The 26,326-nt window shown below is 40.1% G+C and overlaps 1 protein-coding gene across 2 annotated transcripts in view; it reads left to right on the top strand.

The window, feature by feature from the left end:
• The window catches only part of Cad87a (cadherin 87A), a 200,361-nt gene that overhangs the window by 140,501 nt on the left and 33,534 nt on the right, over window positions 1–26,326 (top strand). For both annotated transcript variants that reach the window (XM_077406008.1, XM_077406009.1), the window contains exon 5: window positions 13,582–13,799. In XM_077406008.1, the coding sequence (XP_077262134.1) occupies window positions 13,582–13,799 (218 nt within the window). The remainder of the gene's footprint in view (window positions 1–13,581; window positions 13,800–26,326) is intronic.

The raw sequence follows: 26,326 nt of genomic DNA, 5'->3' as shown, positions 1-26,326 counted from the left end.
CGCGGACCCGAAAGGTAACGCGCGAAAACGGTACGATGGATGCCATTAATAATGCACCGCCGTGTGAAGTAGCGAACAATAAATGCGAGTGTAGTAAATTTTGCCGAATGAAAGTTTGAGGTGTATTACGAGTTGAAAGATGCTCCCGATATCGCTCTCGCATTTCACGTTTTTCTCTGCTTCTTCTTTTTGGTGTAAATATACATATATTACGTACAATTGATATTGCTTTATCTCTCTCTCTCTCTCTCTCTCTCTCTCTCTCTCTCTCTCTCTTTCTTTTTTACTGTAATTAATATTTTAGGCGGTTTCCTATAAAGCTAACAATAAGTCCATTTTGCAGAATTTTCATCAATGCGATGAATATTTTTTAATCGATTCCACTCGCGAAAATTTACTAAAAGTTAATCGAGGGTTAGAGAAACATGTATACCGCGGTGTATTAATACTACCTGTGACCAGAGAAAATGTGACGTCATCACTTTTACGCGACACGACCGCGATTCGAGCTGCATTGGGTCGACATTCCGCCGAAGAGAATATTGATCTCATTTCATTTGTAATTCACTTCCTTCTTCCCTCCTTCTTCCTTCCCTCCCGGTATTGCGTACAAGTCACCCCATTTTTTTTTTTTTTTGAGAATTTACTTTCCAGAAGATGTTGCTTCTGAGATTTTTCAGGGATTAATTTCCCCAGGGATTGCGTTGCTCATCCAGGACTGGGAAATGCTCCATTCGTTACTGAAGTTGTTCAAGTGTGACTCGTGTCCCAACTTGCGCAAAATGCAAGATGTGGCAAGACGTGGAGCCGAAAGCCGTCAACTCTTTTCTGTATCCAATTCCGGATTGTATATCAGTCAAATTAAAAACAAATGTCAGTAATGTCGATACTGCACATATATAGGTAATTTTTTTACGGCGTACATTGACCAATTGAAAAAAATTAAAATTGATTGTAAATTCATTTATTACTGTACAATAAAACGCGATATCCAAACAGCTTGTGTGTCATATGTTCGAGATAATACGTGTGATAACATTTTAATACCTCGATCAAGCCTTCTAATTGTTTCACCTTTAATTCGGATCTCTAAATTGGGATTAATGAATGTATACGCTGACCAATACGAATTAATTGTGTTTTCCACTGATTTCAAAGAACTTTATGCAGATTTATACTCTCCCTGCCTTTCGTTTAACGCTAAATGTGACAAATTATTTTTGCAGCATGAGTTGAAAACCAGAGTGCCTTTTTTACAGCGAAAAAACGAACGGGTATCACATGACATAAAAAAAAGAGAGAGAGAACGTCATTAAAAGCGATGACACTGTCAAGTTGAAAAAACGATCAATCCCGATCGCTAAATTAAACTTGCCGCAGACGCGCGGCCAGATACTAGAGTTTTAATACTATCCTAGAATTACGACCACGCGAGAAAACTTTGGTAATTTTTTAAAAGTAAAAGAACAGGCCGCTTCTAAGGTGCAGCGTCTTGGTAAAACGCGGTCAGCCGTAAGGAAGTTTCCGGACGAGACCGCGGCGCAACTTCCTTTTTTTTCGTTTTTCTTTCTTTCTTTCTTTTTTTTTTTTACATTTGGTCGGATCTTTGAAAGACGTCGGCAAACGCGTCCCGCGATTCGCCTCGCCAGTAATCGCGAACCTTCGCGATATCATTCCGAGCGTATCTTCGGAGCACGCGCCACGAAGACACAAGGTATTTCTATACGAAAACACCAGACAAGAGTGTTGCGTGGGACGATTCTAAGTGCCTTGGCACATAGAAAAACTTAAGCAGTAAGAAATCAACGGTATGGATTCGCTACCGCTTAGGGCCGTGCCTTAAGTTCTTGACTGTGATTGGCTGATTTGCTTACTGCTTGAGTTTTACTGCTTAAGTTTTTCTATGTGTCCGGGCCTTAATCATCCTTTTTACGGCTCGCAAAAATTTTTACGCCTCTCCGCAATTTTCCACGCTCGGCAGTCCGAAAAAGTTTCGCTATCACGTCGACCTTCGCATCTCGCGCTCGTCGGGAAACTTCGTCCGCGATTCTCGCGGTTGTCGTGCGGTTGTCGATGATGATGGAGGAAGCCAACCAAGTTCAGCGCGCGTGTAATATTACGCGTCCATCTAACGAAAAATTTTTCCCGCGACAGCTAGCCAGCCAGCTGCGAAATCGATATCGCCGGTATCGCTGTCGAAAATATGCAAGGCCGCATGACCGCAAGATAGATCGGGAAAGTTGCGCGGCCGCTCTGGAGTTGTCGGGGAACGAAACTTCGTAAATTGTTCATTATTTGTCCGCTTTAGACTTTGACATTTTAGGGTTGACGTAGGTGGCGTAATATTTAGATAGAGACATTTTTACTCTTGAGTTTACAAGACATCTTTGGTTTTTTTTTATTGTGAAGTTTGTTTTTACAAATTCTTACAAATTCTAGATCACGCTAAAAAATAAATAATAAATATATAAAAATATAATAAATATTAAAGAACAAATATAATACGAAAAGCATAATACACAAATATGCAACATATTTTATTTAAAAAAAAATAAAGACTTAATTTTTATATTAAAGAAATATTAGTGTTTATTATTTAAGTATATAAAAAGAAGAAGAAGAGGAAAAAGAAGAAGCTGGCTACTCCAATTAGTTAGGTGCTTCCCCGCGCTTTCAAATCGAAAAAGAAATACTTCGGTTAAATTGAAAAATGGTTCCCCAACAAAGTATTGCTATTTCCTCACCTGTTGTCAGCGAATTGCAATCCGCGCACGTAGTTCTCGCCGAAGTGACAAGAACGGGTGAGGAGATTCGTACGTGATAAGGGTTTCTGGTCGCACGCAGAGCCAACGAACGGGGAGGGGGGAGAGGGACGGATGGAGAACGCCGGCGTTCTCTCCCGAACTAATTATTTTTGATCCCGGACGGGGGAGCTCGGGCCCGGACACACAATGGCCGACGGGGTTTCTTTTGTAACCGGGTGCGATTAATTCCGCGCGCGGCGGAACGTTACCCCGGAGACTGCTCGTCTCAGTCCGAGTTCGTGGTACCCTCTATAGGATTCCTCGACGACCGAAAAGCCCGTTCACCATGCAAATCCGCGCGCGCTGCCGCCAGGGATTCCCATTAAGGTCTCTCGGACCTTTTCGGCTCGAACGACCACCCGGACAGCTTCTTCGGATCACGTCCCGCTCCTTTTCTGCCTAATGCAAGAACGAATTCGGACGCGCATTTATTTCGCAGCTCCGTCAGCCGAACAGATGACTAACGTAAGAGAAAATAACTGCCGAGACAATATGTAATTACTAATTATCATAGAATTCTAAAGAATAATAATGGTAATGAGCAATATTGAAAGAGCCATATTGGGATAAATTTCGAATACTACATTGAAAGCGTATTCAATTAAAGCCTCAATATATCAAATATCAATATTAGAAATCTGTTTGTAAATTTAAATTTTGATGAAGAACGATATCAATAATTATGTAATATTATATGTTCATATACATATATTAGCTCCCATATCGATATCCTTCTATAACATATGATGTGCAGCCTTTATTTCAAATGCTTAATTTAATGTAAATATAACAGTTAATTACAATGAGAGTTACGTATCGAATGAGTGCGTATAAAAAGTGTAATTTCCAATATATAATATATATTACGTACTCTCTTTTATTACGTATAATGTATTAAATGATAAAAGTGCACGGAACTGATTTTCCGCGGGAATATATCGAGCGGAAGGCGAAGATGAAATCGAGACCGCGCTTGCCAATATCTTTTTTTTTTTATAGTATCGATAAATATCATTTATTAGCCGCATGTCGCATCAATGCTCGCGTTCGCGTTGGATATCACAGTCGATAACTCTTCCGCTGTCTTGCATATAATGATTTTCTAGCTCGATTTATCGATACTATTTGCTTTCTTCTCGCTGCAAACAGCCGGCATAAATTCGCATTATGTCGATAAACTCTGGACTACATTTGCCTTTCTCATACAGTTATTTTGTCTCTTCGGTAAAAATAAAGAAATAGTTGTTTTCGACTATTGTTATCGCGGAAAAGTTGTTAAAAAATTCGTTTCTTGCGTCAAAATACATCTATTTGCATTTATTGCATTTATTTCATTTATTACTTTAATTCCTTTTTTCACTCGCAAAATTTATTTTCTTTGCAAAGATAAAAAATCTTTTTTATGTCTCTTTTGATCGTCAAATAAAATATGAATGCAGGAGATCACTGGAATGCGCGCTGCATTGAATATTTTTACAGTAACATTTATTTGCAAAAAAATATAAACGCGTTTATGCAACGTTGCCGCAGTCGCTTTCTACATCAAACAAATCTTTACTCGACTCGCAATACCATTCGTAATATCGTAATAGATACAATACTAATTCGAACATGCGTGTGTAGATATACACTTTGCACGGCTTGTCATTCACGGGGCTATTGTTGTATCGGTGAACAACTTCGTGCCTATACAGTATCAACGACAACATATACCGATCGCGAAGTGGCTCGCAATTCTAAACACGGCGGAGCAGCAGCACGCGGTGAAGTAACACCGATGAAATTTATCGTTGAGAATTTTGCTTCGACAACTTGTCGCGCGAGTTCGCTAACGAGCGAGATTAATGATGCCGCCGTCTGAGCGGCGCCACACACGCGGGGATAACAATGTGTTGTAAAACTTGTTCTGACACGCGCAGGATATAGCTTGTAACGGTATGTGAAGGTAATCGTGTCAATTATTCTTCTACGGGCATTTATCTCGCACCTTTCGGACTTTCACAATGGCAATCCGCGCGTGTATGATTTCGTAACGCCGCCATTGATTCCGTCTTCCATTCACCGGTATCGGAAATGTATCGGAATACCTTGTATCGCGAGGTACGTATCTCCCCGACCCTTTTGTCTACAGCCCGGGCTCCGTCGATTCCCGACGATAAATTGTATATGAAGCTCGTAGAGGCGAATAGATTTGATTCCAGGCCTGTCAGATAAGCGAAATTCATGGCGGCTTCGAGAGGCGGAGAGAACCGAGGAGCGCGCGATTGCATCGACAATTTATTTTCCTATACTCGCAATAGAATCTACGTAAGTAGTACGAGTCGGCCGCGATGCCGACGCGGAACCCTTTCCTCCTTGGCACAGCGTTCTGACTTACATATGCATTTAAGCCGTATATTGCGCATTCGCCAACGACGAGAGGAGACGTTTTGTAAAATTCATATACCACGCGCGATGTTTGAAATCGCGACAAATGATGAATTATTTACGAATCGCGAGTATTTCTTTTAACATTGGTTCGATTCGTATTGAAACTGTAATTCAAAAATGATGTCGCGCAACAAAGAGAATTACGTGTTTTTCATCCAGCGAGGGGATGTAAAGCGCGCGCTGGATATCTCGCGGGGGACCGATGCAATATCTCGCGGCACGACGAAACCCCTCGCTTTCTCGTGAGAAAGTGGAGGAGGCGGCATCGCTCGAAGTGGCTGCACTCCCACGGCATCGCTCATATACGGCTGTAGCAAAATCTCTCTCGCCATGCCGGCGCATATATGAGGGACTGCAGATACCGCGTAAAACGCCAACCACTACATTCATCCTCCGAACTTCGGATCCACGACGACGTGGCCTGGGTGCCTCGCGCACCTATTCGGCGGTGTATCGCGCGAGCTTTCAAGGGAATTGCATTAACAAGTCTAAAATAATTCCTTGAGCCGGCGGCCAGCCTTACCGAGATCCCAAAAAGAATCTTATCTCCACGTCCACGTCGTTTCTTTTCCCGCAGCGCACACACACACACCGTTTCTCTCCCTTCTTCTATTTCCTCGAAATGATAAAATCGCATTCTCAGTCGCAAAAGAATCGTGCAATTATATTTGTGATACTAAAATAAACATATTAATAACTAAAAATATTGTTCTAATTTACACTTATTTTATTTATTTGCGTTTTACTTCAAAATATTTGGCAAAATATCAGGGAAGATATTTTTACCCTCCACATTCTACATTGTCTACATTACGATTATTTGTTACGTCAGAATAAGAAACACCAAAGTTAATGTTATTCCATTTTCGTTCTTCATGTATAATCATCATCCGGCGCGAAAGTTTGGGCACTGTCTTGCCTTACGTTTCTATTTCCCCTATCTATCTCTCGGCATCCATTTATTTTTTTCCTTCCTCTCTCTCTCTCTCTCTCTCTCTCTCTCTCTCTCTCTCTCTCTCCGCCTTTTTTTTATTTGCGCTTCTCGTAGCCAGTTTCGGCGGAGCACTTTGCTCCGCAGGATGGCCGCGCGCGTCCTCCGAAAATCCGATTTCCGTCACGAGCGAGCTTTACAGCGATCGGTCGATATCGCGGGGATTACTTGTGTAACTACGTAGTGCGATGCCCGAAAGACTACTCTCGGTTTCTGTGCTGGAATGGTCATTTTTGGAGGTAGATATCGGAAACGCGCGCTCGCGCGCGCTGTTTATCCAATTCCCTCTTCGAACGCGTCGAACGTTCCTTGGCTTAATGGCCCGGCAGGATTGCGTGGCCGGTATAGCTTGATCGATTCCCAAACAGGTCTCCTCGTGTTTCAAGGATAAGATCCTCGTGGCTCTTACGTCACGCAGGCTCTTAGAGCGATAACATTAAATATCAAAGAGCGATCGTGGCTCAGAGAGAGATGCGCGCTGCTGTAATAAATCGAAAAACTCTCAAAGTGTTCAAATCCGGTCGAAAAAATTCTAGATTTTTATTTTACCTCTTGGAAGGTAACCCCACCGAGAGTATCTCGCCATGAGAATCCCTCTATTTCGTTCAGAATAGGTGTTATAGCAGGGATCGTGAGCAGCCTATCCGTGGTAAAACAAAATAAATGCTCACAGGATCAACAATGGTCTCGGAAGAAGTGCCATAAAGTTGGGAAAACAAGCTCAAGCCTGATCTAAGAGGAAGAAGAAGATCAAGGAGCGAAAGATCGGAGGATTTAGCACATTATCAGTTTGCGACATCGGTATTCCACGAATAATTACGACTAGGAAGAAAATGAGTACGGGAATATAGTCGAAATAAATAAAGATCATGGAAACAAAGCATGTCGTCCATTTTCCTAAATTTAGATCTTTTTAATCTATAAGATTTTGATAAACGTCATATATATTATTCGCAGTAAGGATGAATTTTGTAAGAACGAATATCGGTCTGTTTGTTTATATTAGCGATAGAGAGCCGTAAGCTATTAGTACTTGCGCTACCGTTTTAATGTTTGCTAATTTATTCCGGGCTTTAAATTCCGACTTTCCTTGGTTCCGCGGGAATTTGTGAAAACCAGAAGTAAGGAAACAGAAGGGGATATCGCGCGCGATGAATTAATCGTTGGACATCTTAGCGGTGCGATAACACCGGAGGAACCTGTTAATTTCCTGCCGCGCTGAAAATACGGCTATTTTATGGTAATTAATCTCAAGCGATGTTGCTGGGTTTTTATATCTTAATTATGCATCGTCTCGACAAAATATATTTCTAATACGAGAACTCGTATTAATATAAAGCTATATATTAATTGATTATACCAGTATCTATGTATTAATTGATATTAATATGTTAGTTACGATATTATTATTAATTATTCTTTCGTAAGACATAAGTGTAGATAACAAAATTTTGTCGTTTAATATTAATTTTTAAAAATCTGAAGAATTTTACTCAAGAATTTTATTATTAGTATGTGGATTTGAAAACATTTTTTTGGTGTCATTTAGATTTCGAAGAAATGTTCAAAACTGTCACTACTTGTCAAGAGTAACACACAATATTGCTTTTATTTGGATTACCATACATATATTACTCGAATGTATCCACCGACATAATTAATTGAATATCCGTTGTTCTATCCGGATTTTACAAGCTGTAGAAGCACGGCGTGTCCGTACGTTTCTCAGAATTCACCACAGGTATCTATCTTGTCATATAAACGCTCTGACACGTTTGACTCAGATGAAATGAAGCTAATGGCCCCTGCCTTTATGCCAAGCGGTTTGCCCTCCCTTTTGGATTCGCTCAAACCCTCTAAGTAACAGACGAAACCAATTCCCAACAGTTCTTTTCATCTTCTGTCTTTTCACGCGGCGGGCGTGTTCTTCTGCACGAGATAACAGCGTGAAGGGATTTCATATTATATATTTGACAGGTCTAAAATTCGATCAAAAGTAACGAATTTTCAGGAGATATTCTCAAAAGACTACTCTATTACAAGACATGTATTTTCATTTTTTAATAAAACATAATTTTACCTTATACAATAAAAAATCGTTAATTTTGACCTAGTTTTAAGGCCAGTCAAACGTGTGTAACTCCTTAAGATTTATTTTCGTATTTCCACGGAACTCAATTTCCGACCATGCGACTAAAATTTTATTAAGCTTAACGTAAACGACATTTTATTAATCTGTCATATTAGCTGCGCGTTCCCGAATCGTACTCGGATCTAATTTACGAAATGTCACTCTTCCGTGACATTTGAATGTGTTACAACAGGAAAAAAGGAAGAACAATAATTTACTTTGCAAATAAATTAACAGTGTCCGAGGAAAACCGATAATTTACTGTGATAGAAGTAAAGAGATTCCTCTCGTGGAAAGATGCGATATATATTACAACAAAAAACGGTCCCCCGACCGATTGCGGATCGATATTTATCAATATTATATGCGTGCACCAGGTTTCTACGTTATATAGTGAAGATTTATTTTCGCGCAGTCCAATTTCCGGACAACGACCCGCGTTAGATTCCGCTGGTTTCCATTTTACGATATCGCATTAATCTTTCGTATATTATAGTTATTACGCGTATCTTTATGATGTTCATTTTAAACTTGCGATGGACAACCAATAATTTATTGCGATAAAAGTATTATAGGAAGGAAATATTACAGGATTATGACAAGTTTTAACGAGAATGGTCAAACGATCGATATTTATTAATATGTTCTTCTAAATCTCATGCATATTCCCAAGATTGAATTTATAATTTTACTATATACGTTAAATGTTAATTAATAAATATAATTAAATTTTATAAAATTATAAAATATATATGATTTTATTACGTACATCCCTAGATAACGTTTATGAATTTTAATATACTGTAATAATCATGGACGCTTAAAACTATATTGATAACGTAATATTCGTAAAGTGAATTTAGAACGCCGTCGTTTCGCTCGAAAAAGCTTCGCTTCCGCGCGGTGAGAAACAGACGCGTTTATTTCGCAGGATATATCGCCGACTTTAGGGTTAATGGCGCGACGAGGAACAGAACGGTCGACAATAAACGCGGTTTATGTGAAGAGAGCGGATCATATAAGTGCGCTTAGGAGGCGCAATAAAAAGGGACTCACAACGCGAAAATTGTTCCTTATCGCGCGCGCGAAGAATTGTCGCTGGAAGGACGATTCGGAAATGGAGAAGATTAGTGAGCGGAGACTATTAGGGAGGAGGTAGAGGCGAGAGACGGGCGACGCGACGGTCTGCCGAGGTGAGATCGCAGCCCCGAGCCACGATTGCATGATGGAGTTCAACCTCGAAGGGGAAAGTCACGCGGCGAGAATGGTAGTTACCGATTCTCAGTCTTATCTCGCTTTTCGATTTCCGTCAATCCCCTGTAATAACCCAGCTTTTTCGCGACCCCGACAAAATCCTCCGCGGAGACGATTATTCCGCGAGTTTTCGCGCAATTAAGGTGAAAATTATAACGGGAATTGCTGCCGTGCTCCCCTGCCCGCGATCGCGTAAGGCAGACTCCGAGCAAATCGGTTCAGTGAGTTTCAGTGATTCGTAAGATAATTGTATAAAGTCATTGTGTGAAGAAAGACGTTGCTGTCGACTCTGTTTGCGCTCTAAAATTTTTGCTCCTCGTCGTTCATCATTAGCGTATTAATTAACGTAACGTAACGTAACGTATTTAACGTTTCTTTTCACGTAGAGCATAAAGATGTTCTTTTAGCGACGATTTTTTATCTTTGCGTAAGACAGGGATAAGTTAGGCGACGATCCGGAAAAATGTCGGTCGAAAGTTCAACGATTAATTTGAAGGGGAGATATACGGAGTTACGAAACGGTAGTTAGTGACTGAAAATTTATGGTAATTCGGTTATTTGCGTCATTCGTGTGATGCTCGATACCGGCCGTCACTCGCGCTCGCCCGTCTCAAAGAAAGTTCAGTCTCCGCCGCCGCGCCATTCTCGAATTCCTTATTTGAATTTACAAAATGCGTTTGAAGAAAACTTTCCACGAGAAAAGTTGCCGCCGCTTCTCTTTTGATGGATCAGGGAAAATTTGTGCGTACAACCGTCGCGGTTTCCAACAGTCTTACTTCTTCGATGCAGCAGCAGCGGGAACTTTCAGCACAGAGACTTCGCTTTATCTTTTCTACTGACGAACTTCTCGGAGTCATACCGAATCATGAATTTCCTTCCCGTTGTTCCGTGCTTTCAACATCGTAATAAATCAAAGGGACTCTTGTATAAGAATTATCCTTTTTGTAAAACCTCTAATCTTATAATTAATATAATTTTAGAATTAATATATAACACATTAGGTACATTAAAACCAATTACATTCAATTAGTTCCGTGAAATATCTTATTGGGTATATAAAGGACACTGTGTACAACTTTTGGCATGTACCAATACACATACATATAATAAACTATCTCATTTATTTTTTAATATCTTTTTTATCATGCAAGTCTCTGTCACGTCTTTCAATCAATAATTAATGAAACAATCATGTCGTTACACTTTTGATGACAGAAGTAATATCGTTCGTCCAAATATAACAGCTCTGCTAACAGAAAAATATAATTTAATATTTTTAACTCTTTAAAAATTGCTAGTGATAATTTTTCGCCGATTATTCACTGCACCGTCTGTCCTGAAATATCTCAAAACATATAATGGGTCTTTCTCGATGAGTTTTGAGTCAACGACGCTGTACTGCAGCGGGTACTTTGCCCACGATTTTCCTACTTACGAGCGGTGCGTGCAATTCGCGTAAAAGTCCGGGCTTCTTACGACGGCGTCGTATAACCCGACACGTAATGGCAAAAATTCTAAGCGACCGTGAATCTGCGACGGTAGCGGCAACCGCGAAGAAAAGAATGAGATCGCGATCGCATGCATACGTCGTTACCCCTTTAACGATTATCGTTGTTCCTTGAAGAGGCTCCTTTCTGTCGTCGCCCTTCGTTTTGACCTTTGTTGAGAGAGAGAGAGAGAGAGAAAGAGAGGGGGGAGAGAGGGAGGGAGGGAGGGAGGAAAAGAAAAGAAGAAAGAGAAAGAGAGGCATGGAAAGCCGCAGCTGCAGTCTCGCAGCAGCAGTATCCTCGCGCCGAATGGGGTCCGTAAAAAAGTATAGCGAGCCCCGTTTGGCCGATCTTAAAGCCCGCGATGTATCTATTACGTCCGCCACAATTTCCGGCTGGAAGTTCGGAAAGAAGTTTCCACGGCTGCGGGGGCTACTTCGTACGCCCCAACTTGGTAATAGTTTTACGACTTTTCGGACTTACGGGGTCGAGCCCTGGTGCTCGCGTCGAATTAGCGGCTTGGGACCTCCGGGCTCTTTTGAGTCCCGAAGTATCGTGACCTAGCCGCGAATAAAGCTCATCCAATGTTTCCCGGGGACGAGGTGATTGTACAGGGTGTCCCGCCACTGATTCCATTCCTTTTATGTCCGCCGATACTTTGATTACGCGAGTCTCGGTATTTTCTTTCATTATAGTAATTTTTACGCCGCGAGAACGTAATTACACAAGAAAAGGCGAACGTGAAAGAAAAAACTTCTCTTCAAAACACACTATTTATTTCGTTTCATTTAAACGTGCAATGTAAAATACCGACGTTTAAATTTGTTATTATACTTTCTTGAGAACAAAGTGTGGAATACAAATGCTTTTCTTGAGATATTGATACGTCGATAGTTTCTACCTTCGCAGAGAAATACAATAAGAGTTATTAAGTTTTAAGCTCAAGAATTCGTTTTCCAAGGCATTTGTCTCTCGTGACAAAGCGTTCTTCTCCCTTGTCCTCGTCTTGTTTTCGTCCTCAAACGATATAATGATATAATGTGATATAAGAACCGGGAAAGCTTCTTTGACGACGCGATATATTTTCTTGTTCAACGCACTGAATTGGGATTTCCGTATTGATTGCGCCTGTTGCAAAAGGAGCATGAAAACACTAAGCCTCCGGATCTCGCAGCGAAATTGATTATCGACAGGTCCGGCGGGCGATATTGGCGGGCAAAAATCGATTTCCGCGCAACGGATACATCAATCATAATCTACTTAGCTCGTGTAGCCTTAATCATCTATATCGATCCGATAGCATTTATGCACAATAAATGCGCCGACCCCAATACACCCTTAGCGATTGAATTCATCGTGATTCAACGCAATGATTAAATACACAGGTTCTGATTATGGTATCATCTTAAGGGTGGTCCTTTCGTGAGAACAAGTATTAGATAAGTACCTAACGTTGATATATGTTAAATATACAGTAATAAGAGACATGTGTACGAAAAATCAAGTGAGGTTACCGACACTTTACAAGAAATAAGTCATTCTAAATGTGTCTATTCTTGTTTACATGAACGAGAAAGATAGAACGATGCAAATCGCCACGGCCGAGGTTTTCAACGAATAATACATGTACTTAGCGATCAGACGAATACATTATTCATGTCTTAAAATATTCCCTGAAGTTTCCGGATTTCGTACATACCTTGAAAATAAGGGCTTGCCGAATGTTTTGCTCTGATATATGAGGTTAAATAAGTAGTGGATCCACGCGCATATTGCTTTACTCGTACTGTCATGCCTGACCTAACCTAACGCGAGTCCAACCGCACTACTATTGTGATATTTCTTTAATTAGTAAATAATTAAATACGAGTAAATCGTGCGTGTAAAATCATGTTATATTATTATAATTATTGGAATGCTGTGTAATGTTTGTTTTCAATTACCTCATGACAAACTGTTACTTGACTAGCTGGGTCCGCGAAAGGACCACCTTAATCGTAAAAATCAGCAGTTTCAAATATTGACATATGTTACAGACGAAAAAAGAGGAATATGTTTGTAAGACAAAATAGTATAATCGACATGTAAATTTTTTATTTTTTAATTCGTTTTACAACAAACATGTATTTTAATCTACAAGTGAAATTTTTTTTAAAATGCATATATGAAAGTAATGAATGAATATGGTTTTTTTTCCATGCATTATTCTAACATTATTCAATTTTTTTTACTCCGAGTTTAACAACGCTGAAACTGTTCGTGCTTTTATAGTTATTTTCGCGAGGGTAACTTTCGGGACACCCTAGACATTTCGTTTCAAGCGAACGCAGCTTGCAGCGTGTAAGGGGGAGTTAACGAGAAGAATAAATGAACCCGCGCTCCAAGGTACATAGGAAGGGATTTCGCGGGCGTGTGGGGTGATCAATATAGGGACCAACAACTAGAAACTCTCGAAAACAAACGTTTCTTTTTTTGCTGTTCCAGCGGGTAACAACGTGAACGAGCCACCTATCCTGGAGGCCGGGGGATACCCCACGGGCCTGCCGCTCTCGGAATCGACCAAGGTCGGGACAGAAGTGTTCGTCCTGAAGGGCCACGATCCCGAAGGATCGCCGGTGAAATATGGCATACAACTCACGGACCATTTCGTCGTCAACCCGCGCACCGGTGTCATCACTCTGGCGAAGCCGCTCAATCGCGAGGTAAGACATCGTTCGATTTGACTCGACTCTGGGCTCGTCCTTATCGGACGGGGGAGAGCTTGCACGCAAATTGCAATTCTTAATTGAGCGACAGATACCCCCACCCTATCTCTTGCGGTACTCTAAGCTCGTATTGCAATATCTTCCGCGCGACTTCACCGACACACATCGTTTGTTTCTCACAGTTTTTTTTTTTTTTTTATATTTGCCTCCTCCTAGATCTTTTTTCTCTCTCCGGCAATACAGAAAAAGAAAAAACATTATTAATTCTAATAAATGTATACATATCCCCGTTACATCACAAATTGACCTTAAAAGCGAATTGACAGAGACAACTTGATCAAATTTAGCTCCTACGTATAAATGGGAAGAATTCAGGTTAATGCAATTCACCGAATTTTTTTTTGTCTAAATTTAGACAGAAAGTAACGGTTGATGAGGGGAAATTGACAATTAAAATTAATCAAGAGCTGTCGCCGGAAGCTGATTACAAATTTATTCATCCGAACAATCGTCTCCGCTCTTGTTAAATTTATCTTGTTTCGGAGAGTTTCTTGTAGTACACGCTATATTTACATCACTTATACTACTTATACCACTGTAAAGTAAACAGCGTCATGAATACTGCTTATGAGGTTCATACAACTACTTAAGCGCTAAGAGGACACGCTTGAGTTCGTAGACAGTGTCGTCTTATCTTCAGCACGTCCCTGTACATACACCTGAGAGGCTGAGGAACCAAGTAATTAGTTATTATCAAGCATACTTAGTAGCAAGAATATTAAACACCTGGCATTTAATCAAGCCATTGCGCGAAAAATGACATGAATTTAATTTAAAAATAAAAACTTGCGATGTATTTTAATCTTCACGTCTGATTAATTTTAATCGACACGAAGTTATATTGAACGAATACCGATTTAGTTTGCTTTTCATAAACTCATTTTTATCGAGGATGATCGGGGAATTATTTAATTATTAATCTGTTCGACAAATCGCGATTATTCTCATATCCGTTTCGCGAAAGCCGAAGTCCAGCAAATCTCGTGTCCTCAATTCCTTTTTCTTTCACCTGCCAGTGCGAATACATAAGTATTTTATTTTCTATTATTATCGTAAGCCGTTTATTTATTGGGTTATTCGACAACCATGTAATGATTATTACATACGTTCCCCCCCCCCCTCGTAAAACTGTCACGCGATCGCTAATGCTGACATATTCGTATTCGACCACGTTTTGGAAACAGCGCATCTCTGATTGACAGGAATTTAGGAAATCAGGTTAATCACAGCTAACTATACCTCCAAATCATAAATATTAGCGCGAGACCGATCGATTCGTACGATTCATACATGCTGTGTGGAATAATCTTCAATAGAATTGAATACCTAATACAAACCGGATGCGCGGATATTTTTCATTCGTGTATGATTTCACCGGTAATCCGGTCTTTATGCATTCCTATGCGTTCGAAATAAGCGTATTATTAGCACTACGATGTTTTTGCGACTGCATATTTGTCGCACGAAGAGAATCCGCAGAACCGGTTGGCGCGAATAATTTTTTCAAGACACGCATTTGTTCACATTTTTGCACGTGCATAGATCTTTAGCAATCTCGGACGAGACACGTACCGCCATTTTAGGTGATGCTGGAATATTTTAGAAAGCATATTTTTAGGGCTCGTCTGCATTCGCAAAAAAAAATAACGTCGCGAACTACAAACGGTTTTTGGATATATTTCGCGCGAGCTATCTGCTTCGCGGCTGGATTCATTTCCGCTGCAGCAGCAACAGCCAGCACTCGATACTACGGTCGCCATCAATTCGGAATGGAGCCTGTCAACCTCGAGCGCGAAACAAATATCGGAAATTTTCCGTCGCCGAACTTGTCCGCGGCGCGAATTCCCAGCCGCGCGCGTCGCGTCCGGCTTGCCGCGCGTCGCAATCGGACCGCGTTTGTGCACCGGTGCTCACGTTCACGGTGTCGGTCAATGCAATTAATGCGATTACGATGTCCCGGGGACATAATGCGACTGCCGCGCACGCGCGCGCGCGCGCTTCGTGGATCCATTTTCGTACGCTGATCCATCTCGGCTGATCCTCCATTGATTTAATCTAGCTAAATAGGTTCAGAACATATTCGCACGTGCCCGCGCTGATTTCCGAATGCGCGTGTAATGCGTGAGCGCATTAGGCGAGATTCGCCCCCCGCGGCGCGCGTCCCCCTTTCACGATCGAAATTAATAACCGGTTACACGCATATACGCGAATCCGAATCCCTTTTGCGACGGAGCTCAGCACGTACGAGACCCCACCCGACGAGGTCTGCTTCGATGGATTTATCAACGGGAATAATTGACGCGCACGCATTTTTATTTGCGACGAGTTTGTTTAATTCGAAATCCACGAGAGCCATCGGAGCTTTGTCGATCGGTATTGGTCGCGTATTGGACGTATTCTTATTTTCCTACCTTACGTATGAGTAACACGTGAGGTGGAAATACAGTCTTCTAAACAGCAACCAATCTATACGAGTAAAGAACCCGATTTTTCATGGCAGAATCCCTTTTGTTCGAGCCAACCACTTGTCGCGTACTGTATCTCCTGCCATCGTTAAAGATTCGGCAAACCCGCGACATTCCCGTCTCCCAGGGGCGTGTCGCTCCATTGACGGGTGGAAGTCGTGAAAAATCAGCGACGATAAAGTTCGTCCGAGAAAAGTTCCGAGGTCCCCGAACCGCATCAGGCGCGCGACGGCGCGGCCGCCCGATCGTAGATACACATTTGGAAGTTCCGAGTCCCAAACAGCCGTTCGTTCGCGCCACGTTTCATTCGCAATTTCGCGAACAATATATTACTCTACTAGATTCTTTCGGGTCAAGTCGGATGGATTTTGACACTATTTTATTTTTCACTCTGTGTTACGCGCTATTACTTCGTATCATTTTTATATACATTTTACATTGAGTTTGATTTTATTAATATTATTAGCTATTATACGTTTATTTTCTGTATTTACATAACAGTTTTTATGGACATTAACTTGCACGTGTCTAATTTATGCACAAATGTTAATTATACTGATAACAATATAATGTTACTTATATATTTTTGTGTTATATAGTTATATCATACATTTTATAAGCGGGAATATTTCATTAATGTGTGTTCGTGTATTTCTTTTCGCGTACCTCTATATGCATAGTGCAAGTAATTTGGATTTTCGTTTTAATAACAAAGAGAGTTTTACGCGCTTCTGAATCCGCCTCTCAGCGGAGGGGGAAAATTCGCTAATTGCAGTGGCTCGAGATACATGACGTTCGTGCTCCGCGAAAGAAAAATTAGCCGAAACACGTGCAAAATTCACTTGAAGTTACAACGTGAAAGGATTTCCGGGTTCATTTGAATACGCCTAATTATCTCGGGGGGAAAAAAAAAGATAGAAGAATAGAAACTGTTTTGCGGAACCCGCTCTGCAATTTCTCATCTAACAGCGAAAAATCGTGCCTCGCGTTTTAGCGGAACAATTCATTGGCATATTGGTGGAATCTAATTATTGTGTTATTTTACAATGCGAAAATTTCGAGCGTTGTATCGCCATCGCCGAAATATTCGCCATTATCGCGAACGTACAACTGCACTTATTTGTTGTTTTTGGCAATAATATAGATGATTACTTGCCGTAGCTTTACACTGATGGACATCGATATCAAAGTGTTTTATGTTGTATGTATTTCGAACTGCGTTACAAAAAAAATACCATATAAAATTTAAAAATATAATTGTCAATAAATAAACAATACCATCTATGTAATGAATATTCTTGAATGAACATTGAAACTTGATTAAAAATAATATATGTATGATTTTTTACGACCTTACCCTGTAGAGTGTAGATTGATGATACATAACAATCGAAGCTACAAAGTACATTTGGAGAAAAATGTTACAATGGGCGGTATTATTTATTCAGAAATGATACGTTAACGAAGAAACCAAGTAATAAATGTGTAATAAATATGTGTACTAAAAGAGAGACTGCTCGTGCTGCGTAATAACTGTTTACTCAGAATTAAAAATAATTGCTTTCAGGGGGTGAGAAAAAAGTATCGAGATATCGAGCGCGGGTAAATCGATTATCTAAAGCTCGCTCGTTTGATACCAACATCGGTAACTCTTTTTTTTTACATTTTGTTTACCTAGTGTCGTATTTTCGTGCTTTTTTTAGTACCGTATATCGGAACGCGAGTCTTTTGATTGCGGGCATCCAAATAACGGGCGCAAAAATCTTGGTATTCGTTCGGGATTAATCGAAACTGTACGCCGAGAGTACAAAGGCCGCAGAGAAATCGCTAGTTATTTTGATTCCCCTTTAGTTTCTGATGGACAGCGGCGCATACGAAAACAAACGTTTCGCTAACGTTGTTTCGCGGAAACAATCGAGATGGAAAATCGCGACGCTATACTCACTACTGTGCAGCTCGCGTTGTCGCTCGAAGGGAAGCACCCCGGCTCGCTCGGATCGCACGCCCGTGTTCGATCATGCGAATTACGCGATTCTCGCTTCTCGCGAGAATAAGAGAGAAAGTATACGCGGTGGCCGTAACATCGCGCAAATACGAATCGAAAGCGATTACTGCACGCTGCCGCCGCCGGCGAATCTCCGAGAGTTTTCATGGCGGACTTAATTGCGAAAATATCATCTCTGTGTGCGTGTGCGTGTGCGTGTGCGTGTGCGTGTGCGTGTGCGTGTGCGTGTGCGTGTGCGTGTGCGTGTGCGTGTGTGTGTGTGTGTGTGAAATAGAAGCGACGCGCAACGCGTTCTAGTCCAGTCACTATGTACATTTAAAAAAGACATAATTCTGACCCAGGATTTTTCTTTTTGGGGGTGTTGGGGGGATCAAGAAAAGCTTAATCTCAAGTTTTCGACCTTTGTTTCCCGCTTGCTTTTTTTACGGGAGTAAAAAATGTGAAAAATGGTTTTTCCGCGATAATTCGGTTTCTAATAAAGTTACAAGGTCGAATCGGAGCTCATTTTAAAGTTTTTTTTACGCTCTACAAATTATGTCGTATGACATTTTTACGTATGATCGATTGTTTTCGAGACATCGAACGAGAAAGGGAAATAAAAAAGTATGAGAGATATTTAGTTTTTTCTTTTTACTCATTATTGTCGTCCAAAATTGCAAAAATGCTTCAAATGAAACTTGTAGAGCGTAAAAAACCTACAATTTTTATTTGTTATTCATTTCATTTCGTTGAAAATTACGCCTTGTAGAGCGCCTCAAAGTGGAGAGTCGTCGCCATCGCGTCAGCGATAAAGTATTTCTTTCTTATAAACTTACTTCACAAATATTGTCACTTAGATATAAAACTGCACGCTTTCATGTATTCTTCAATGAAACGGTAAGTGTAATTAAGAAAACTTGACGGTTTCAAAATAGCTACAATAATTTCAGGCTTTGCAAGATTTATTTGCAACTTTGAGACGTAGTGCGATATGGAATTTTCAACGAAATTAAAGTAATAAATAAGAACATTTTACGAATTTTATTGCTGTGCAAGTTTTATTTGAAGCGTTTATACAGATTCGTGTGCGAAAAACGATAAAATAGAAAAAAACGAACAAAAATGCTCAATTTTTCCTTTTCTCTTTCGATATCTCGAAAACTATCGATCGTACGCCAAAATATCACTGAACGTAACTTGTAGAGCGGGAAAAATCCTATAAAAAACACCTATTATGTTACTTATTTGCGTCAATGAAGTCGGAAATCTTAGCGAAAGCGTTCGGTGCCGCGTATCGACGTAACCAACGCGCCGCTAACGCGATGACGACGACTCTCCACTTTGAGGCGCTCTACAAGGCGTAATTTTCAACAAAATAAAATAAATAACAAATAAAAATTGTAGGTTTTTTTACGCTCTACAAGTTTTATTTGAAGCATTTTTGCAAGTTCGGACGACAATAATGAGTAAAAAGAAAAAACTAAATATATCTCTCTCATACTTTTTTATTTCCCTTTCTCGTTCGATGTCTCGAAAACAATCGATCATACGTAAAAATGTCATACGACATAATTTGTAGAGCGTAAAAAAAGCTTTAAAATGAGCTCCGATTCGACCTTGTAACTTTATTAGAAACCGAGTTATCGCGGAAAAACCATTTTTTCACATTTTTTACTCCCGTAAAAAAAGCAAGCGGGAAACAGAGGTCGAAAACTTGAGATTAAGCTTTTCTTGAGCCCCCCAACACCGTCCAAAAGAAAAATCCTGGGTCAGAATTATGTCTTTTATAAACCGTTTTTTTGTACATAGTGACTGGACTATTCGCTATTCGTATGGCGCGGACGATTTTTACATGAATTCACAAGATATAAAATCGTACAAAATATATACCGTTATACTATTATTATCTTACCGCGCAGCAAGTGTCGCGGAACTGCGCGGTGTTGTCTCAGCAACTCTCTATGGTATACGCGCGATAACGCAGGAGACACACGCCACCAGTACGAGGTAAACGTTTCCTTTCTCGGGTGCTCGCAAAATCGTTAGCCGCGAGTTACCATCTTCTTGCTGAGGAAGGCTGAACTATAACATAATTGTAACACATCGTAAGGTAAATGGGTAAACGGCGCTCGCGATCTCTCTCGAGATTCCGTCGTGGACTGTGTTATCGAATTTAAACGAAATTATTCCACCGATTATACGAAGTTTCCCGAAATGTCATTAAAATTAAGGTGATACGGTTGCGCCTGAGAGTCGCTCGCGTGATTTCCAAATCCCGCCCCCACGCACTCCCTGTACACGCAGAAATTAAAGGCACAAGAGCCTTCCTCTAGAAGGCACATCTGTATGGCTCGACGACTCAGCCCGAGATTTCCGTACTCTGGGAGAAATTTTGACCGGTTTTCCCGCAGTTATTAAGCAACTTAACAATTTGGCTAGTGGCCCTTAAGTGAACATTATCTTTGCGTAACTGAATATCGACAGAACTAATTGAGAGAATTAACTAGTATAACTTAACCCTCAATTAGCACACATGTGCTAATTCGCACCATTTTTTTTTGTTCATCAGCATTTTATATATTTCAATGATAGAATAGCTATTACGATTTTTAGTTACGCGGGGTTTATTAGGGTTACGAATCCAAATAATTTGATTACTAATCGGGCCCCAAAGTGGGTTGCTTAATCGTCTTTTTTCCCCAGAGTGTCCGTTTATCAACAACAACAACGTCGGAGAATGCTTCGCGACTTTTCTTCAAAAGTAGCTCGATTCGGCTCGAATCTTAAGATTGACTCAGGACATAATAATGGGTTTCAAAATATCTTACATAAGCACAACTCTGTTTCATACCTATACAAACGGAGGAGACTATTATGCCATAACGGATAGAAAGAAGTTACTAAGCGATCAGTAGAGACTGACTAGTGGTAATCGGTTTAATCGATTCGCGTTAATTATTCTTTTTCTATGAGGTCTGGACCAATTAAACGAAGGCTAACGTAAATAACGTTGGATAGCCGCGGATAAAGCATGGCTGTGGCCAACGATGTCAACCGTGTGCAAATACACATCGCGACCGCGCTCGCGACGGTGACAAATCCAGGCCTGCCGGCTGTTTAACAAAGTTTTATCGCAACGTCACATGTTATTATGGCCATTCACATTCCTCTTCCCTGCGAGCGCGTTTGTCAAGCGCTCGAAATGAACGGGGGTCCTGTACAGAGCAATAAAGATAACTGCAGCTAATTCGGCGTTCGTTGGGGCCCGCATGGTTGCCGATCGAGAGCGATCGGATACCAAACTCGATTACGTCGCGGACAGCACGATATTTTCGTGAAGCGACGACTGAGATCGATCTCTCGTCGCCTCAGCGAATCGAATATCAAAGAGACGCGAACGTGCTGCTTTACGTGAATATCTACTGTAAGATGTTTCAAATCTGAAATGGATGGAGAAACAGCGTTTTCCAAAGTCTACAAATTTGCCAAAGAATTTCAAATTAATGTCGATCCGATATATTATTTTTGCATCGGTTATTTAATATACAACTTTTAAACTGAAGCTTTCTGGACTATTCTCGTAACATTCAATTAACAACTCAATCCAGAGTCTTGGCTTGATATAAAACGCTTTTCGTATATTGATTTGTAAAAGGTATGTTCTCTTTTTCTCTCTGTATGCTAAAAGGAATTTTTGCCCGTTAAGATTATTATTATTATTATTATTATTATTATTATTATTATTATTATTATTATTATTATTATTATTATTATTATTATTATTATTATTATTATTTTTATTATTATTATTATTATTATTATTATTATTATTATTATTATTATTATTATTATTATTAGTGTTATTTAGCACATTTATTAGTGCCAACCAAAAAAATTGATTTTGATCATTTATTTTATACAGTTCAGTCGAGACTGAAAGTTTTACAAATTGCGGCAACTAAATTGAGAAACGGCAGGACGATTGAACGTTGGTATTTAATATGGGTCACAGCGGTCGTAGTAAAACAGAATCGACTAATTAAGTACTAAGTCCTAACACGCGACACGTCCATCAGTCGTTCGTTCCATGATAAAAATGACATCGTAAATTAATTTCGAAATTCGTATTTGCTGGGAGTTTCATATTTCTGCGCACTTCAAATGTAATAGATAATAAATGCATTTAAACATATTGAGTCTCTTTTACTCCATCAAGATATTAAATATTATTCTTGTCCATATCAGCGACATGAAATATATTAATAATATTACCGCATGATATGTATATCTATAAGTAAATAGATGACGAAACAATAGCCTCAAAATAAAAATGTCAAATAAAGTTTATTTTAACAAAATTCTAATTTAATTTTGCCTTTAATCATCTTAATTAATTTAAAAAGGATAAAAAGGTTACAAGATTATCTTCAAAAATTGGAAAATTACAGTGCCCGAAAATTTTTCTCGATGTTTTCGCTTGTGAAAAAATGGATTCCGCGCTCGTCAGAGACGGTGACTGTCATTAAAATTAAGGTCGAGTGCTATATATACATGGAAGCAATTATAATAATTTAACTCAAATATAGAGAGGCAATTAAGATTTTCGTTCGATGAGAACGCAGAATAAATCTCGATCCGTCCCACGGATCCGAGTCTTAATAGATCGAGAAATTCGATTCGTGTATAATTAATTATCGCTTTGGAGAACAGGCAGAGGGACCAACAAAGGAGGCTTGTTGGGTGGGCACTCATTTTCGTCGGAACAGAAAAAGGATGAAATGAGGCTCTTCTCGGCCATAAATTTCGGCGCGTTTATGCAGAGGCGCTCTCCCCGTATAAATGAAAATGGCGAGCGCGAAAAGAATATGGATGGACTTCCCCATTTCAAGCACGTAGCGATCGTAGCTCTCGACTTTTCAACTAATCCTGAAGGGAAAGAGAGCGCGGATATATGAGGGACGACGGAAAGAGGGGGGTCGGAATCGTGAACTAGAGATTTTCGGACCGGTGTCAGCCGGTGCATCGGCTTCATATTTGTTGCCAAAGTGAAAAGTAGCATATACGACACGCGCCGCGTGTCACGCTTGTCTTTGACTTTCAGAGACTGGGCGTCCACAAACTTGAACCGAGGATAGCAGGTGGATGAAAGAGACGCCGTAAAACGTTGAAGGGTTGAAATGCCCCACCAAAGAGATTCTCATAGAATACTCATAAAATTCCCGAAAAACGTCGCGAAGAACGTCGAAAAGCAATTGCTTTTTTAAATGTTGCCGATTTGTTTGTATTTTACCGTTTCATAATTTAACATCGCGGGACCGGCGCATAAATCCAGTGGAAATTAGAAGATGAAATTAACTGCCTTCTCCGTACCAGGTCAAATATAAAGAGCGAAAAAATTAAACGTTAAAAAATGTCACTTTTAAGTCGATATTTTAAATTGTGTGCTTTTACTATTACGAGTTGATTCTGAAAACGCAAAGTGGTTATTACAGATATATAAAAATATCGTACAATTTGTCCTTTGTCGAAAGGAAGCAGCCTGCCAATAATTCGCTTGAGAGAGGCACTATCCGAGCACAGTATATTAAAGCACTCGAAGGAAAAAGGAAAATCAATATCCTATATAATTGGTTGGATATGCGGTCAATTATTCCGGTGGCGTATAATTTTATCATCGCCTGCGCACACTATTAAACGTATGATCTAGGTAAAAGCGAAGTGTAATTTGTTTTAATATAGATTTTACGAGAGCAAATTTGTTATCGAAATATGATGTACAGTATAGCTGTGTGTGAATCGATTTATATTTGATATAAAATACTCATTCTTTTAATTTAGTTTTCCATTCCTACAAGGATATTGCAAAGGAAAAAAATATTATCTGGCGTTATAGAAAAATTCGCAATGAATGGTCTTACATATCAGGTGCATCCAGATTTAGAGATTCATTATACTAAATAATACTGTGTAAAATATGCGATATATAAGATTAATGAACGTTCGTCTAACATACGAGCAAGAATTCTCTTCTGGATACAGGCATAAAAGTCTTCGGGGTAATGTTCGGGCGTAATGTTCGAGCCTTCGAGCGTTGTTTGAATTCCGTGAGAGATTAACGACTTTCTCGTGCATCGCATGGCAATATTTTTCTAGCAATCCAACTGCAATTTAATCGTATTCCCATTACGAACTTTTCTGGCTCCAAAGTGGAAGAATGGCTCCTTATCCCCGAAGTCGTTTCGATTCTCGAGACTCGCGCAAAGTAAGTTCCAGCCGTAGATTACGCCTGGTAATAGCCCGGTTTCTTATTTCCCTTCGTTATCGATGCATTATGCCGCCGATTAATGGATATACAGCGCGTTCCATTGTGCCGCCGGAACTTTTTAAAACCCGCGCGATGGCGAGCGCGTCTCGCTAAGAAAATCATTTTCCGATAGATATAAATCACAGCTTACCCCCGCGTGGTATCGTAAAAAGATTATTCGTTTCGAATGTAATTCCGATTCCGTTATACGTATTGTATTTGTATAATTTCACGCGATTTCGCATAATATCGATTATACGCCCTATTTCGTGTTACTTTTCCGCTTTTTCATGTTGCACTTTGTACTTTGCACTTCTTGGTATTGTTATTCCGCACCTGCCTACAAATGAAAAGTGCAAAGTTAAAGCAAAAATTAATTTTAATGACTCTTCAGTTTTTGCCGTAACGTTGTCCCAATTTTATCGCCGCGTTGAAAACGCTCTAAATTCTGGTTGTTATTACAATCGACAATTGAAAGCTTGGGCGCAATAACAGCGAGTAAGTAGAAAACAATGTTTTGAGAGAATAAATTTAAAAGTAATGACGAAGCATTATTTTGATCGATAAAATTTGAATAGAAACAAATAATCTCCTATTTGCAGTTATTTCAGAGATATTGTCTGTCTGTGTGTGTGTGTGTGTGTGTGTGTGTGTGTGTGTGTGTGTGTGTGTGTGTGTGTGTGTGTGTGTGTGTGTGTGTGTGTGTGTGTGTGTGTGTGTGTGTGTGTTTACATCTGCTTGAATATATATATCAAAGTTTCAAGCTTCACATTGTTACACCCAACTTACCAATTACAGCTGATATTGTTGAGAATTACTATTCTACTAGGGAGAGACTCTTGTCCCAAAGCTTCGAAATAAATTCTATCTATCCACCTGTCTACAAACTTGGTAATAAAATCACGCTCTTGTATACATGCAATCTCATCTTTTTCTCCCGTAATAAAATCAGGATTATTCGTAATGAAAATGTGTGTACCGGCCGGAGAACAATAGATAGTCGATGGAGCGCGCACTTTCATTGCCGGAACTCGGCAACTTCGAACGCGAAATCGCGTCCGTGTGTCGTATAATCGTCCTTTTAGCGGTCACTCGATCGTCAAACGGCGACGGATTTATTGAAAAAGAGTGCCACACACCTGATATACAATTGCAGCGACACACCGGCGGCTTGCTGACGAAAGCACCGCGAGAGACGACCAGAAAGAGGCGGTTCGTTCATGGTCGATGGTCAACCGGCTACCCGGGTGCCGGGCAATAAAAGCACATCGTCCGAGCCCTGATGCAGCCGGACGGCCGGGCCCTTTGTCCTGGCAGATTGCAATGCGAACTTCCGAGTATTGTTTACAGCGCGCTGCTAGCCGGCCGTTAAATAATTTCATTGCAATAGTATCCGGTGTGTTACGCTACGCAGCCAAATGACTTTGTACAAATGGAAGCGGACGCGTATCAGTTGGGAGAAAATGGGGAGGAAATACGCTTTTAAAGATGTATTTGATGTACCAACATTTCACGATGAACCAAGTGTTAAAATATTTTCGAAAGAGACGATATTCCGAGATTGCATATTGTACGACTGCGTGTGCAAAAGTGCAAGCTTTGCTTTTATTACGATTTTTAATGCCATTTGTGAATTAGATAACAAAATGTATAGCGGAAGTTTAGCTGTACATTTTTTTGAGTTGATTTTTGTTTAATTTAACTCCATCAA

This window comes from Temnothorax americanus, unplaced genomic scaffold (assembly GCF_048541705.1).
Source record: "Temnothorax americanus isolate GAGA-0224 unplaced genomic scaffold, ASM4854170v1 Scaffold20, whole genome shotgun sequence".
NCBI classification, from domain to species: Eukaryota; Metazoa; Arthropoda; class Insecta; order Hymenoptera; family Formicidae; genus Temnothorax; species Temnothorax americanus.
This window is presented reverse-complemented; position numbering and strand designations above follow the sequence as displayed.